This window comes from Hyperolius riggenbachi, chromosome 10 (genome assembly GCF_040937935.1).
Source record: "Hyperolius riggenbachi isolate aHypRig1 chromosome 10, aHypRig1.pri, whole genome shotgun sequence".
NCBI classification, from domain to species: domain Eukaryota; kingdom Metazoa; phylum Chordata; class Amphibia; order Anura; family Hyperoliidae; genus Hyperolius; species Hyperolius riggenbachi.
This window is the reverse complement of record NC_090655.1, coordinates 233,780,067-233,797,101: the sequence shown is the minus strand read 5'-3', so window position 1 is coordinate 233,797,101 and position 17,035 is coordinate 233,780,067. Positions and strand designations below refer to the sequence as shown.

Genomic DNA, 17,035 nt, shown 5'->3' with positions numbered 1-17,035 from the left:
TGCAGTACTGATTTATGGTTATGGCAATTTTGTAAAAAAAAAAAAAAAAAAAAAAAAAAATAGATAGAAATTTCACTTCAAAAACTGCTTTATTCAGTTTCTGGGTCCTTTTCAGCCAATAATTTATATTTTCCTGTTGGCGGATAATGTTACTATTGGATGTGAAGTTCAGTATAGAGCTGTATAACGTCAATCAATTAATCAATCAGCTGATACAACAGCTTGTCCCCTATTGAGGCCAGCCACACACACATCTCGCAAGCAACTGGTCTGTAGCAGCAACCGGTTTCCTATCTTACACAACACAATCAGCTTCTCATCAATAAGCTAACACTGATTTGAGGTTTATCAATTGGGCGTGCATCAGAAGCTCATGGAGAGATCCGATTAAGGTGACTGAATATGCCACAAAACCATCCTTAATTGTTTGTCATTGAAGAGGTGGAGTCATCTGTCCAAACATAATAATTTAAAAAAGTAACTTTAAAGCACCCTGCACACTGCATGTGATTCCGATTATTTACATGCGATTCCGTTTAATCGTTGCTGCATGCTGCATTTTTCAGCATTTTTCTGTTGATAGCATTCAGGGAAAATTGGAATCGCAAATCGGAATCACAAATCGGATTTGCAGTGTGCAGGAAGCCTTTCACCTATTTATATTCCGAGTAGCTGAAAATCAACACACACTTCACATTAGAGAGTCCAAATCAAGCAGCACTACAGAATCCTCATCCTGGGTTGCAGGCGGCGCATGCGTCTTCTGATGCTGAGTCAGACTGTCTCTCTGTGTAAAGCATTTGCCACACTCCGAACATAAAAATGGCCTCTCACCGCTGTGACTCCTCTGGTGCCGAAGGAGATCATTCTTCAGCAAGAAACGTTTCCCACACTCTGAACAGGAATAAGGGCGCTCACCGGTGTGGATTCTTTGATGCCTGTGAAGGTTTCCTTTCTCGGTAAAGCATTTCCCACACTCGGAGCACAAAAATGGCCTCTCTCCGGTGTGAATCCTCTGGTGTTTGATGAGTTTCGAATTTGTCCGAAATGACTTCCCACATTCTGAACACGTATAAGGGCGCTCGCCCGTGTGAGTCCGTAGGTGCTTACGAAGGTTGCCTTTCTCATTGAAACTTTTCCCGCACTCTGGGCAGGAGAACGGCTTCTCGCCACTGTGGACTCTCTGGTGTCTCACTAGTTTTGAAAGTAACTGAAAGGAGCTCCCACAATCTGAACACGAAAGTGGACTGTCACTGGTGTGAGTAGTCTGATGCTTGGTAAGATTGGATTTCGATGAGAAGGATTCTCCACATTCAGGACAGGAGTACGATGCCCTACTGCTGTGGCTTTTCTGGTGCCTGAGAAGGTCGATCGTCTTTAAAAACCCTTTCCCACACTCTGTACAGGGATAAGGACTTTCAATCGTGTGTGTTTGCTGATGTGTGAGCAAGTTGCCTTTCTCACTGAAACATTGCCCACACTCTGAACACATAAATGGCTTGTCAGCAGGGTGAACTACCTGATGTTCAACAAACTTTGCTTTTGTCCTAAATGTCTTCCCGCATGCAGAACACGAGAATGACTCTTTAGCAGTATGAACTCTCTGGTGGTTGGTAAGGTCTGATTTCGATGCAAAGGATTTTCTGCACTCACTACATGAAAATGGTCTCTCCCCTGTGTGGCTTCTATGGTGTCTAAGAAGGTCATTCCGTTGGGAGAAACATTTCCCGCACTCTGAACACAAGTATGGGCGCACACCAATGTGGGCTCGCTGGTGTCTGAGAAGGTTGCCTTTCTCACTGAAGCACTTTCCACACTCAGAACAGGAGAAGGGCTTCTCGCCGGTGTGAACCCTCTGGTGCGTGACCAGCTTTGAATTGGTTACAAATGACTTCCCACACTGGGAACATGAAAAGGGCTTTTTCCCAGAGTGACAACGCTGGTGAACAACAAGAAATGATTTTGATGAGAAAGACTTCCCACACTCAGAACATGGAAATGGCCTCTCTACAGTGTGGACTCTCTGGTGTGCAACAAAATCACATTTCTTTGTGTACGACTTGTCGCAGTCTGAGCATGAATAGATCTGCTCCCCACTATGGACCTTCTGGTGTCTTAAAAATTCAGATTCTACTGTAAATGATTTCCCACACTCTGCACATGAAAAAGACAGCGAGTGAATTTGGATGTGGGCCATTAGGTCGGCTTTCTCTTCAAACCTCTGACCACACTCGGGACATGAATAGACCCCTCCATCCATGTGAATGCTGAGATGCCTGAGAAGTACTGACTTCTCTGTAAAACATTTCCCACACTCTGAACAAGAATAAGTCCGCTCTCCACTGTGATATCTCTGATGTCTAGCCAGGTGTGAGCTAGACCGGAAACACTTCCCACACTCTGAACAGGGGTACGGCCGCTCATCTGTGTGCATCTTGTGGTGAGTGACCAGATGTGACTTATACATAAAACGTTTCCCACACTGTGAGCAGGAAAAGGGACGCTCATTTGTGTGCAATCTCTGATGAGTTAAAAGATGTGATTTCCACATGAAACATTTCCCGCACTCTGCACATGGAAAAGGCCGGTCACTCGTGTGTATTCTCTGGTGTATGAGGAGAAGACCTTTCTTATTGAAACATTTCCCACAATCAGGGCAATAGAATGAACTCTCTTTGGGAATGATCTGGTATGGGAGGAATTCTGGGCTCAATTGAAATGCTGTATTATCTTCAGCACCTGGGAACATCTCATCCACTCTGAGAAAAGAGTCCTCCAAATTAGACGGATCTGCTGCTGACTCTGCAGTGTGACATGACGGAGGGATATCTGACGTAACAGATTGTGATTTTTCATTGGACATCTCACCGCTAGAGGGAGCTATTCCTGTATCAGCACTGTGGCCTCTGTGATGGGTTTTTCCAGTTATAGGAGAATACTGTGTGACACCACTGTCTTCTGTCCCATTGTCATCTGGATGTGACATAAGATGTCCCTCCGAGGTGTCCCCAACATACCGTCCATCTGTTGGAAAGAAGTGTTACACTCTTCTTAACAGACAAGACAGATAAGGTAGCAATTATATATTTCATATATCAGAATAGCTAGACTGCTTCACTTCCTTTATTAAGGAATCGGGAGCCTCCCACCTATACAATATGTTATCTATCAACAACAGGTGTTTATCATAGCTGTGCAAGAATTAATCAAAGCTCTCTAGTTGGACTTGAAGGAGGGATGTCTTTTTCAACCAAACTAACTATGTAACTGTGTAACTTTGTGAATTAACAAGTAACAAGATCCAAATAACCTTTGGATGTTTGCACAATCATTGTATAATAATGTATAATATAGATGGTCCTTTAGATTGTCAGTCTTTGACAGCCCCCCCCCCCCCCCCCTTCCACTTAGTGTGTCCTTCTTAACCCTCCTGGCGGTTTGTCAAAATCTGCCAGGGGGCAGCAAATACGTTTTTTTTTAAAACCTCGTCTCGCTACATGATAGCCGCTGCTCAGCGGCATCCCCCCCAGCCCCTCCGATCGCCGCCGGGATCTCCTGGAGGGCCATGGCGACGGGGTGGGATGACGTCTGGGGGGGGCGGCTGCAGCGACGCGTATAGTGGCGGGTCGGCGGGTAATGGCGGCGATCGGGCACTGCACGCAGCTAGCAAAGTGCTAGCTGCGTGCAGCAAAAAAAAATTATGCAAATCGACCCAGCGGGGCCTGAGCGGTGCCTCCCGGCGGCATAGCCCGTGCTCAGCACGGGCTTACCGCCAGGGAGGTTAATCATGAAACCCCAGCAATGACACCCTTCTCATGGACTAACTCAGACTTGATTTGCTGGGTCTCTGTAGAATCACATGATCATGCATCTTATACCCTATTTGCATGTACAACCTTGTGTTATGTTGTATAATGTTTTCTACCTCTCTGTCTGTCACTCCTTGGTCCCTTACCATCCTCCCGGGCCATCTGGATCCTCCGCTAGATAGTTATTCAGCCAGTCGGGGTCAGTCAGTGCAGGCGCAGATGGCCATGCGCACTCCCCCATCACCAGGAGCATTCTGTGCCTGCGCAGTAGTAGCATGCTGCTGGCTAAGGGAGTGAGATAGGGGGCGCACGGCCGTCTGCGTCTGCACCAACTGGCCCCGACTGGCTGAATTACCTGGCCGCCTGCGCCTGCACCAACCGGCCCCGACTGGCTGAATTACCTGGCCATCTAGCAGAGGATCCAGGCAGCCCGGGTGGATGGCAAAGGACCAATCAGCATGAACAGGGCTGGAGGAAGCCTCAGGTAGATTTACTCAGATTTCCTTTAAACCCTATTCTCTATTTTGCCCCATTTCACATTTATCTTACCTGGTTTACTTATTAAAAGTAAATAAATGTATTAACGTCTTGCCATTAAAGTGACACTGAAGCAAAAAAAAAAAAAATGATGATATAATGAACTATATGTGTAGAACTGATAGTAAATAGAACAATAGTAGCAAAGAGAAGAGTCTCATATTTTTATTTTCAGTCATATAGCTTTTTTTTTTTTTGCACCATTCTCTGATATTTGCAATTACAAGCCACACTCTGTATTTTAAACTATGAAACAGAGCAGAGCTAATGACCCTTTGAAATCTGCCTCTGTTTCTTTGATGTATAACTGCTTCAGAAAATAGGACTATCTCAGACCCAAGTTGGGTTGGAGGGCTCAGATAAGTTCTTTTGCATAGATAACAGCTGAAGTTTCTTCCTGTACTGGAAACAATATGAGACTTATTTTCTTTGCTACCAATGGTCTTCTTCTTAGCTGTACTACACATACAATGCATAATTTCATATGTTTATTTTCACTTCAGATTCTTTTCAACAGCAGTATGAACATTTCACAATCAAAAATGTAAAAGTTCCAACATGACCACTGATGAAACCATAACAGGAATGTCAGAATAAAGATCTGGTATGAAAGGTAACCAAACCAACTATTCTATGCTGATGTGAATAAACTATTGACAGTATTTTAAGGAAAAGAAATAGACCCAACTAAACATGTACCTGAGACATGGATCTCTCATATGGTGTTCAGTGTCTCCTCATTTGTTGGTACTATGATGTTACACTGAGGAATAGAGATGGGCCTTTCATATGGTGTACAGTATCCCCTCCTCATTTGTTGGTACTATGATGTTATACTGAGGAATGGAGATGGGCCTTTCATATGGTGTACAGTATCTCCCCCCCATGTGTTGGTACTATGATGTTATACTGAGGAATGGAGATGGGCCTTTCATATGGTGTACAGTATCTCCTCCTCATTTGTTGGTGCTATGATGTAATACTGAGGAATGGGGATGGGCCTTTCATATGGTGTATAGTATCCCCTCCTCATTTGTTGGTGCTATGATGTTATACTGAGGAATGGAGATGGACCTTTCATAGGGTGTACAGGATCTCCTCCTCATTTGTTGGTAGTATGATGTTATACTGAGGAATGGAGATGGGCCTTTCATATGGTGTACGGTATCTCCTCCTCATCTGTTGGCACTATGATGTTATACTGAGAAATGGAGATGGGCCTTTCATATGGTGTACAGTATCTCCTCCTCATTTGTTGGTGCTATGATGTTATACTGAGGAATGGAGATGGGCCTTTCATATGGTGTACAGTATCTCCTCATTTGTTGGTAGTATGATGTTATACTGAGGAATGGAGATGGGCCTTTCATATGGTGTACAGTATCTCCTCCTCATTTGTTGGTGCTATGATGTTATACTGAGGAATGGAGATGGGCCTTTCATATGGTGTACAGTATCTCCTCCTCATTTGTTGGTACTATGATGTTATACAGAGGAATGGAGATGGACCTTTCATAGGGTGTACAGTATCTCCTCCTCATTTGTTGGTGCTATGATGTTATACTGAGGAATGGAGATGGGCCTTTTTATATGGTGTACAGTATCTCCTCCTCATTTGTTGGTGCTATGATGTTATACTGAGGAATGGAGATGGGCCTCTCATATGGTGTACAGTATCTCCTCCTCATTTGTTGGTGCTATGATGTTATACTGAGGAATGGAGATGGGCCTTTCATATGGTGTACATTATCTCCTCCTCATTTGTTGGCACTATGATGTTATACTGAGAAATGGAGATGAGCCTTTCATATGGTGTACAGTATCTCCTCCTCATTTGTTGGTGCTATGATGTTATACTGAGGAATGGAGATGGGCCTTTCATATGGTGTACAGTATCTCCTCCTCATTTGTTGGTACTATGATGTTATACTGAGGAATGGAGATGGGCCTTTCATATGGTGTACAGTATCTCCTCCTCATGTGTTGGTGCTATGATGTTATACTGAGGAATGGAGATGGGCCTTTCATATGGTGTACAGTATCTCCTCCTCATTTGTTGGTACTTAGTATTTACGGTTTATTACACACCTGTGCTGATCTCTGTAATTGTATCCTCCTCTTTAATTGTTCTCATGACTCCAGACTTCCCCATAGTCTTCCAGTCATTCCAGACCAAAATGTCCTCTTCTTCCTCCATACACTCAACCGTCAGTTTGATCACGTCCTCTGCCTAAAACCATGATTGAAAATAAAAAATTTATATATGAAAATACATTCTTTAATCACTCAAAAAAAAGACCCTGTCAGGTCTGATACAGGCCTTTGTATGATGCAGGATTATGCAAAGTGTATTCAAATGTATGCAGCTTGAAAATGACCAACTTAATCCTAATAAGGTGGAATTTGGTTGGTCAGTTTTCATTAATATACAAAGTTTGCATAATCTGGCATTAACCGAGGATTGTTTGAATCTCATTGATCGTCCCTACCCATAATTTCTGCAGCAGCAAGCGTGGAGGGGGCTGCAACACAAGCAGTCACTTTGAGTTAGGCCTCATTTCTATGAGCAGTTGATAGGCAGTGAAAAACCTCTCACAACTGCTCACTGCTGCCTAGTAACTGCTTGTTGAGTACATAGTTTATCTGCTCGTAGAAAAGTGGCCTTAGAGGCACCATGGGGGCCGACTCCAGAACCTTCCTTAAAGTGTCCTCTGATGGACAACCAAGAGGTCTCTCCCGATTTGCCCCTTGTAAAAGGGAACCTGAAGAGATGTTTTTCAAGCAACATACCAAAGTAATCAAAGATGAAACCCTTTGCATAAGTACACAGCTCAGGGCGCTTTCACATGGGCAGCTGAACTGAACACTCCGTGAGGAGTTACCAAGCAGCAGCAAGCAGTTGCCAGGCAGCAGCAAGCAGTTGTGAGAATTTGACAGTCTTTTCACTGCCTATCAACTGAACTGCTCATAGAAAAGGGCCCTTACTGAAAAGTTTCTAAATCAGCCCCATAGTCTGATGCCATTTATGAGTTTTAATCATTCACTCCCACCTACCTGATAATGGTAGGGGCTGGTGGGATCTTCCTGTGGACAATCCTGAGAATAAAGAGGACCTTTGCATCTCTCTGGTGGGTTACTGGATCCACCTGTAGGAAACACACTGAGTGATTACATTGTCTAGGTGGACCCTCCGTACTGCTCTCTCCTTTACAAGAAATGAAAGTCTCCTCTTACCTGGTGATGTGAGGGGTGTCTTGTTCTCCATCATGACATCCTTGTAGTGGTCCTTGTGTCCTTCTAAATACTGCCACTCTTCCATGGAGAAATAGAGGGTGACATCCTGATACCTTATAGGAACCTGACACACACAATCATACAGTCACCACTCAGAGACATATCTCACTAAAACTGTATAATGTCCCATAATTCCCACAACTTCTCACCTCCCCTGATAGCAGATGTGTGATCTTATTGGTTACTTCTAGAATCTCATTGCTGTTGTTCCTCTTTGTTCTGCAGGAGTGAAGCGGTATTTTAACCGTGACATGGTCTCCATGCTTCACTGGAGGTAAACTCTGTATGGAAAGACCAGTGATAAGATTATATAACACTGCCGGAGGCTTCCTCACAGCTCTGGTCTGGTTAGGTGTGTATTTTAGTAATGAAGATTAGAGTGACATCATGTGACTTTCCAGAATCCTCCTCACCTCTCTGGTCAGGTGTGTTTTTTATTATTAAATGTAAGAGTGCTCTCATGTGACCTCCCAGAATCCTCCTCACCTCTCCAGTCAGCAGATAGATGATCTCCAAGGTGAGTTCCAATATCCTCTCAGTCATGTGACTTTGGTCCTCGTCCATCCTCTTTGACACGGTCACGTGACCTGTATAGGCTGCTTCTATCTGTAGAGGGATAGTGTTAGAATTAGCTGCACAATTAGGCTACATTGTGTTATTTTTTGTTTATGTTTACTCAATAGTTTTTCCCAGAGAAAAAATAACATTCTCATTAGTTTGTGAAAAAAGCACACCAGGTGTGATTTTGTTTCAGTTTCCTACACAGCATCATTGCACACGAGTCGGGTTATTTCGGCCCCCACTCTGCGCCACGCAGCACCTGATTTAGGTGCCGCTATAGGCTGTCATTTTAATCAGCCTATAGCGGTGCAGCCCATATTATGATAAAGTACTGTAATTCAGGAGGCGGCAATAGTGGGAGCTGCTCCTCTGGCCCCTCACCCGTACATGCACCATCTTCTCCACCCAACCAGCAGCTTTTTGTAATTCCCGTCAGTGTCTCTGTACTCACACCCACAGCCTACATCTCCTGACATGCATCGTGGCAGGTGCATATGTGACAGGAGTTACATAAGCCAGAAGTAGATGGCGATCGGGTGGAGAAGATGGCGCTTGTATGCCCCAGGGGCCAGAGGAGCAGAACCCCGTAAGTAAGTACTGATGTTCCACCCAACGCCGACACACACCGTTACAAACCTTCCTTATGGGCAGTTTCGTTTCCCCCCCTAAATCCAGTTCTAAGGTCAGTAACTCTTCCAAAGACTTCCCTCAAACAGTGGACAAATAATGACCTGAATGGTTGAATTACCTCTGTAGAGTGGAAAATGTCAGCACTATATAAGGGCACAATAACAATGTACTGTACATATCCAGTGTCATGGAAGTAATGGATGCAGAGTTTGCAACCACACAAGGGCCCTTGGACCTAAAGGGACCTCCTGCATTAGTTATTTTTGACGCTGTAGTGGTAAAGATCACCTCTATAGGTGCTTTGAATAGTGGTAATCATTAACAAACCATTGCTATCCCTCTGCTCACACGTTCCACTTTTAGTCAACCGTATGATGCAATTGTTACACATACGGTGCAGCAGATTGGGGAAGGAGGCAGAGTCTTATGTAATGTGTACCCTCGATAATGTGATGTGTAGAACCCCTCCCGGGTTCACCTATTTGCCACCATGCTTCCTCCCACGACTCAAATATTCTCTCTATCATTGCCGGGAGCACCTGAACCTGGTGACACATGTGTGACATCCTACATGCCATCAGGTCACAGGGTACAGGCATCTGCCAGTAATGTAGAGAAGACTTGGGACACTGGAGGAGATGCACAAGCAGATAGGTGAGCCCAGGGGGTACACATTACACATGGGGGAGACCAAATGGAGGTTTGTCAATCTTTAGTACATGGAACTGCATTGCTACCACAACTCACCCAACCGAGCCGGTTTGAGTGAGATCTTTCCAGTATGCCGGATGGATCGAAATTGCGATCGGGTGGCCACATTGCAGCAGCAATCTCTGGCAGATTCAATTATTATGATTGAATCTTCTGGATATCGATGCCATAAATCAAGTAATGTGGGGACACCTTGATGGACTCTGACAGACATTTCTATTCACCCCTCAATAAACATCAAACCAATATCAGACAGTTTAGCGATTTAAAACGGATACGTTTTGCAGGGCATTGGGCAGTACAATAAAAAGCACAGTAGAAATACAATACATGTTTTATTAGATGTCGGCTAAAATCTGATGGAGATCAATTGCTGTGATCATGTGCAGCATTGCTCTTTAAATCCCAAAACATTATTTATCAGAGAGCAATAGTTTTCAGATTGGAGGTGTTATTGACCCGTGCAGAGCTGTCTTTACCTCTCTGTTTTTTTTTCAATGAGATCTCTATTAGCTCAGTGATCTTCTATAGGACGATCTCTGCCTGGGAGGGGGAGTCACACAGCTCCTTCCCCCCCTCACCCTGTGGCCATCCACATCACACATCTGCAGAAGAGAAAACGTCACAGCAGCTTTATGATGGGGAGACACATTCACTAGATTACTCGGGTTATATATGGAATAATATTAATATTATTACCTCTTCTGCAGCAGCTGCCAGTGCCACCAATGTCTGCCCTCTGCTACTCCCCCTTCAGCTCTCACTTCCTGTCAGTCTATGCGTTCCACCCGGCATAATTCACGCTGCCATCTTGTGGAGAATGTGCTAACTGCAGCCAATTTGACGCATGATTGAGAAACAATGAACTGAGCTTATATGGAGTGCTCAGGAAGCATTAATGTATGCAAATCAGTTATTTTGGAAGTTTTGATGATATAAAATTTAATAGTTAAGGAATATTCCAGTAAAATCTAAGCATGTCTTGCCAGTCACCAGACTTAGCACTGTGATGTTCTAGCTATAGTACGCCTCTTGTAGACTCTTCCTCGCCTGACTGCCTTCTAATGTCAACCTACGATGCAGACTTGCTTGTAAACTACGCCAGTGTGAATTTACACGTCGTAGTCCACAACTACGCATTGTAGTTAGTAGGCAAAGTTTAAAAACTATGATTACGTATTTACGCGTAGTCGTAGTACAGCTATTCGAAGCTTCGCCCGCTACGTATAGTTGACGTATGTATTGCGAAGTCAACTACGCGTGCGGTAACCGCGTCTCTATGGATCATTGTTTGTAATTGCGCATGCGCAGAAATATTATTGCCCTTCTATACGTATACAATTCCGCATTGGAAGAAGGAATGTACGCATATATTAGTTCACGCATGCGCATATTGAGCGGATTAATGCAGAAATTCTTCCGCATAAGGGCATAAGCATCAACATACACTACGCTTCGCACTACGCGAAGCTTTCTTATTTTTACGCGTAGTCTACGAAATGCAAACGTAGCGAATGTTTTGATTTCAAAACTGTAGATTACGAAGCTTAATTGCGTAGAACTACGCGTAGTTCCAGCGTAGCGAAGATGGCTGACTACGACCATCCCTGCTATGATGTATCATTTATATAGTGCACAATGAAGTAAGCTAATGCAGCGCGCCTGTCAGTGTAGCTATGTTAGAGTCCAGCACTTGTCCAACTCTGGCGACACCCACAAACTCCAGTGATACACATGAACCAGCAGTATAATGCTAAGCAATTATTTTTTTTTTTTTTGGGGGGTGGGGGGGGGGGGGATCCGGATACCCAGTAATACAGATAAAATAAACAATTTACCTTCTAGCAATATGTTCTAACAGATAGGTCATAGCATCTGAACTCACAGTTATGGCAATAACGGAATACCAACAGTTGCTTGCAAAGGAATGCGATAGAGAATGACACCTCCAAAGTCTCTGGAAAGGGTTTGGCCAACAACACCAGAAAAAAAAAGTCAAATCCCAAAAATCACAGTAAATCATTAAGTGCACTTTAAATGACAAATGTATAAACAGTTTGTTATAATCAAACTCAGATAAACATTTAAGCTAATTTCCCTAAACATTGGCCAATGTTTGTCTAATCAGCAGGCCGGTAGTTGGAGCTCAGTATTTGTAATCCACAAAGGTGTAGGGGAAAGCTTCACTCAGGAGTAGAGATGTAGCGAACGGTTCGCCAGCGAACGGTTCCGGGCGAACTTTGGGGGTTCGCGTTCGCCTGGACCAAGCAAACTTTTGCGGAAGTTCGATTCGCCCCATAATGCACTATGAGGGTCAACTTTGACCCTCTGCATCACAGTCAGCAGGCACATTGTAGCCATTCAGGCTACACTAAGCCCTGGAGCCCCCCCCCCCTTATATAAGGCAGGCTGCAGCGGCCATTAGCCTCACTCGTGTGCCTGCTAGAGACAGAGTAGGGACAGCTGCTGCAGACTTGTTCTTCTAGGGACAGATTAGTTAGGCTCTTGGTCTTGCCTTGCTCCTGGCTAATTATTATTGCTAAAATAGCACCCCTCAACAGCTCTTTTGAGAGATGTTTTCCAGATGTTTTTTTTTGTGTTGCTTACTGACATTATACAGCCCTATCTGTTGCAGCTGGACCTTGGTAATTGTTATTACTGTGCCAGCCAGGCCCTGCCTAACTATCTATACTGGGACACCTACCTATGCCTACCTAACTACTGGGGCACCTACTTACCTACCTATACTAGGGGACCTACCTATGCCTACCTACCTATACTGGGTCTCCTACCTATGCCTAGATAACTACTGGGTCTCCTACCTATGTCTAGCTAACTACTGAGGCACCTACCTATGCCTACCTACCTATACTGGGACTCCTACCTATGCCTACCTACCTATACTGGGACTCCTACCTATGCCTAGCTAACTACTGGGACACCTACCTATGCCTACCTACCTATACTGGGACTCCTACCTATGCCTAGCTAACTGCTGAGGCACCTAGCTATGCCTACACTCCCTATACTGGGACTCCTACCTATGCTTACCTACCTATATTGGGACTCCTACCTATGCCTAGCTAACTACTGGGACACCTACCTATGCCTGCCTACCTACCTATACTGGGACTCCTACCTATGCCTACCTACCTATATTGGGTCTCCTACCTATGCCTAGCTAACTACTGGAACACTTACCTATGCCTACCTACCTATACTGGGTCTCCTACCTATGCCTAGCTAACTACTGGGACACCTACCTATGCCTACCTACATACAAGAAGATAATAAGGTCGTTGCTTCATTGTGGACAGACCAAATTTGATCAGCTGGACAGTCACTGTTGTTCTATCATTGAGCTACCACAGCCCGGCGACCATATGGGCTGGAAAACCGCCATGGCCTGCACTCTCGCCATGATGTGCACCAGTCCAGCACGGCCGTCACTACGCAAACAGCTGTTTGCGGTGCGTTACACAGTGAGTTTGGTGCGTCAGTGTGAAGCAGAACTCTAATTACACTCCCTGATTGATGTATACACATGCAAGATGTTTGAAAGTACTTTAGGCCTGCATTTTAGCATTCAATGTCATTTCTGCCCTTAAGCGTCACATCCAGATTTTTCCCCGGGACTTTGGGCATGTATCCCACTCCGCCATGCCTCCCTCCAGGTGTTAGACACCTTGAAACATGTTTTCCATCACTTTTGTGGCCAGCAAAAATTTTTCTATTTTTCAAAGTTCGCATCCCCATTGAAGTCTATTGCGGTTCGCGAACTTTTCCGCAAACCGAACCTTCCGCGAAGGTTTGCGAACCGAAAATCGGAGGTCCGCGACATCTCTACTCAGGAGAGCAGCAGCAGGAAGATGACACAAGATGGATTATTAAATACATATGAACGATCCTCTTCTGATAGGCCTGGACACCCCAGAGCAGATTGTTAGGCCAATATGAAAGTTTTTGTCTCTAGTGCTAACTAGAAACTGCGTTGCATAAGACCCTGGGAGGCCTAACCATGTGGAAGTCACAATCCAACAGGAATCACTCACTCAATTCTGGCTCTGGGAACCTGCAGGGCTGCAGTGCAGGCAAATGATAAGACATACCAATAAACTGGATTCACTATCAGCCAGTCATTGTGGTGAAAGTAGCTTGCTTACAGTTCCTTCAAATGAAGCAGCTATGTGAATTAGCCTGTCACACTACTTCAGAAAGGATGCAGTCAGTCACAGGACACTGTAGAGAAAGGATTTCACCTCCAGATAGATCAGCAGCTCTGAGTAAAGCTCTCCTCTTCATAGCTCTATCAGTTCTTTCTCTGCTATCTCTCCAGACAGTTCAGTTCTGTGTGTGGAACACTGTGTAAACCCCTCAGATCTCTCAGCTCAGGCTCACTCTCCCAGTTTCTAGCAAGAGTTTTCTCTCATTGGTTACAAATCTCCACAGTATAAAAGCTGCTCTCCTATTGGTGACAGGCATTCCCCACCTAGATGTAGGAGGGAAAACTGCAAAAAGCAAACTAAGCAATTAACTGTTTCAGAGCGGCTTCATAGAACTCCAAATCCCAGATATGAACACACCGAATATACTTTGTATATGTACTGAATAGCCATGTTGGCAGGATGGCTACACAAATATTCAGATTTGTCAGGAGTCCACAATTAGCGTACCTATTATTCAGCCGCCGGGAGATTTGGACGCAGGGTAAAGCCAATAAAAAGCTCACCCAGCTCCTGCAAAAGTCCCGGCGGCGTTAATTACTATTTCCCCCTCCAGGTCATCATAGATAGCGGAGGAAAGATGTAATTCGACAGCTAGCTATTGCCGGTGGCTGAATTACAGTGTTTTTTTTTTAGTAATTTGTGCCTAGTCTTTTGACGGCGCCCAAATTACTTACTAAGCACCGCTATAGCTGTAATTCCTATTACGACTATGATGGCACCGGCTGCACCCAAATCACCTGCACTGTTTTTACAGCGTTTGCACAATTAGCAGTATTTGGTAATCATATGAACTCCAATTAGCAGTCCAGTGAGGCCTCCCCCCCCAAAAAAAAAGTATTAGATAGTCAGATATGCACCCCAGAAACACACCTGAAATAGTATTAGGCAGCTAGAGCCACCCTACCACCCCTCCAGGTATTAGATAACCAAAGGTACTGACTTCAGTATTCGTCCCCCAGTATAAGGTGGCCAGAGGTACCCCCCCCCAAACAATAGGTAGCCAGAGGTGCCCCTCGGTATTAGGTAGCTGGATGTGCCCACCCAGCATTAGGTAAACAGAGGTGTCCCTTCCTCAGTAAAAGCCAGACAGAGGCACCCTCTCTACCAAGGAATTAGGTAGACAGAGGTGCCCCCAGTGTAAGGTATCTAGAGGTACCCCTCTTTCCAGGAATTAGGTAGACAGAGGCGCCCCCAGTATAAGGTAGCTAGAGGTACCCCTCAGGTATTCAGGTAGTAGTCAGGTTTTCCTACCCAGTATTAGGTAACCAGAGGTGCTGCTTCCTCCAGTATTAGGTAGACAGAGGTGCTGCTTCCTCCAGTATTAGGTAGACAGAGGTGCTGCTTCCTCCAGTATTAGGTAGACAGAGGTGCTGCTTCCTCCAGAATTAGGTAGACAGAGGTGCTGCTTCCTCCAGTATTAGGTAGACAGAGGTGCTGCTTCCTCCAGTATTAGGTAGACAGAGGTGCCCACCAGTATAAGTTAGCCAAATATACCCTCTTCTCCCCAGGAATTCAGTAGACAGAGGTGTCCCACAGAATAAAGGTAGCCATGGGTACTCCCTCAGGCAGTGATGTAGCAACAGGGATTGCAGAGGTCTCAACCCCACTGGGGTCCTTGGGCCAGAGGGGCCCCATAGGGCCCTCCCTCAACCGCAGAATTAGCTCTTTATTGGTCCTGTGCTTGTAATGATCACTTCTATGAATGTTTTGAATGATAATTATCATTAACAAGCTGTTCCCCATCCCCTTCTTGCACCTCAGACACTGTAGTTGTCGTCCTTGGCAGGTTTTGGTGCACCGTATAAATTGTTATGTATAGAGTGCTGGGGGAGGGGGGTTGAACGTAAAGCTTGCACTGGGGCCCACAGCTCCTTAGCTACACCACTACCCTCAGCAATGAGGTAGCCAGAGGAGCTCCCCAGTAATTAGGTAGTCAAAAGTGCTCCCTAGTATTAAGTAGCAAGAGGTGCCCCCAACATACGTCAGCCAAAGGTAGCCCCCCATAGCAATTCGGTAGTCAGTAGTGCCCCCCAGTATTAGCCAGTCAGAGATGCCTACATGAAGAATATAAGCTAGTGGAGTAAGTCATCACTCCAGGCTTCAGCAATGAGATCATCTCCCTTCTCAGCAGGGCTGCCAGGCTATGTGCATTGCTTAAAAATAAATAAATATGGCAGATTCATATCCCTCTCACTTCAGTTGTCCTTTAATAAAACCCATTTTCTGGTAACATTAGACAGATACATCTCTTCAGCAGACCCATGTATAACCCTGTGCATGGGATAAAGACTCCCCTCCCAGTAACTTCCAACCTAAAATAGTCTGGAGTATTTGTTCCTCCTACTTTGAGTGTCACATCTGATTGACCTGCCCACAGCTGAATACAAAGAGGAAAGGATGAGAGCTGCAATATAGTTTGACAATCACATTTGGCCCATCAAGCTGGGCTTTATTGCCATGGAGATCCAAAGGAAAGGAAATGGGGCGGGATTTTCCAAACACTTTTTTAACCTCTGTTTCACATTATCCAAAGCTAAAATAAGGTTATTTCCCTGGTTGTGATCACAGATGGTCAATGAGATAGTAATACTCCCAGCTTGCATGCATGCTTATTGCAAATTGTATGTAGCGTGGAATTGAGCCTTGTTAAACCTAAGTACATGCCAAAGTCTGCCCCCTCAGCCCAAATCCCCGCCCACTCCTAGTGGCTTTATAACACAAGCTGACCTACTGAGGGAGCACTCAGAGATCTACTGAGGGAGCACTACTAACTCACTGAGCAGCGCCATCTGCTGGCTCACTGTGCGTTTCTGCACTCTCTGGGTATTCTTAGCTTTTTGTTCTGTTTATATCACATTCTGCACACAGAGCAGGAAAACAGGAGCACTTTTATTTTTATATATATATATCAGGGCTGTGGAGTCGGTCCAAAAATCCACCAACTCCGACTCCTCAGTTTAGGATTCCACCGACTCCGACTCCACGACTCCGACTCCTCTAATTTGCATATTACATTTTTGTTGATTAAAAGTATGTAACATGAAATTCGTCTCTTAACTGCCAACGCTTAGGAATTTTACAAGACAACTGAAGTGAGAAGGATATGTAGACTACTATATTTATTCCCTTTAGACTAAAACTAGTCCTTGGTAAGAGTACTTGTAAAAGGTACAAACCGGAACAAAGAACATCTATCAGGCCCTAGGCAATGTAAGTGTGGGTACATGTAAGAATGATGTGCAGGTACTCTGCAGGGGAATGAGGAGA

The 17,035-nt window shown here is 44.7% G+C and overlaps 1 protein-coding gene and 1 long non-coding RNA gene across 4 annotated transcripts in view; one reads left to right on the top strand and one right to left on the bottom strand.

Moving 5' to 3' along the window:
- The window catches only part of LOC137534827 (uncharacterized), a 42,469-nt gene that overhangs the window by 4,631 nt on the left and 20,803 nt on the right, over nucleotides 1–17,035 (top strand). Inside the window, exon 2 of the long non-coding RNA XR_011024383.1 lies at nucleotides 4,850–4,959. This is a non-coding gene — a long non-coding RNA (uncharacterized lncRNA). The remainder of the gene's footprint in view (nucleotides 1–4,849; nucleotides 4,960–17,035) is intronic.
- Nucleotides 71–16,872, bottom strand: LOC137534817 (zinc finger protein 585A-like). Of its 3 annotated transcripts, XM_068256471.1 has the most exons (8): nucleotides 10,242–11,831; nucleotides 10,022–10,147; nucleotides 8,127–8,246; nucleotides 7,790–7,921; nucleotides 7,581–7,704; nucleotides 7,401–7,492; nucleotides 6,435–6,576; nucleotides 71–3,024 (listed from the first exon to the last, which is right to left on the bottom strand). In XM_068256471.1, the coding sequence occupies exons 3-8, from the start codon at nucleotides 8,202–8,204 to the stop codon at nucleotides 692–694; spliced, it is 2,901 nt and encodes a 966-aa protein (XP_068112572.1). In that variant the 5' UTR covers nucleotides 8,205–8,246; nucleotides 10,022–10,147; nucleotides 10,242–11,831; the 3' UTR covers nucleotides 71–691. The 3 variants fall into 3 exon arrangements, with proteins under 3 accessions (XP_068112572.1, XP_068112574.1, XP_068112573.1); XM_068256473.1 differs by lacking the exons at nucleotides 10,022–10,147; nucleotides 10,242–11,831 and adding an exon at nucleotides 15,020–16,872; XM_068256472.1 differs by lacking the exon at nucleotides 10,242–11,831 and having other exon boundaries at nucleotides 10,022–10,231.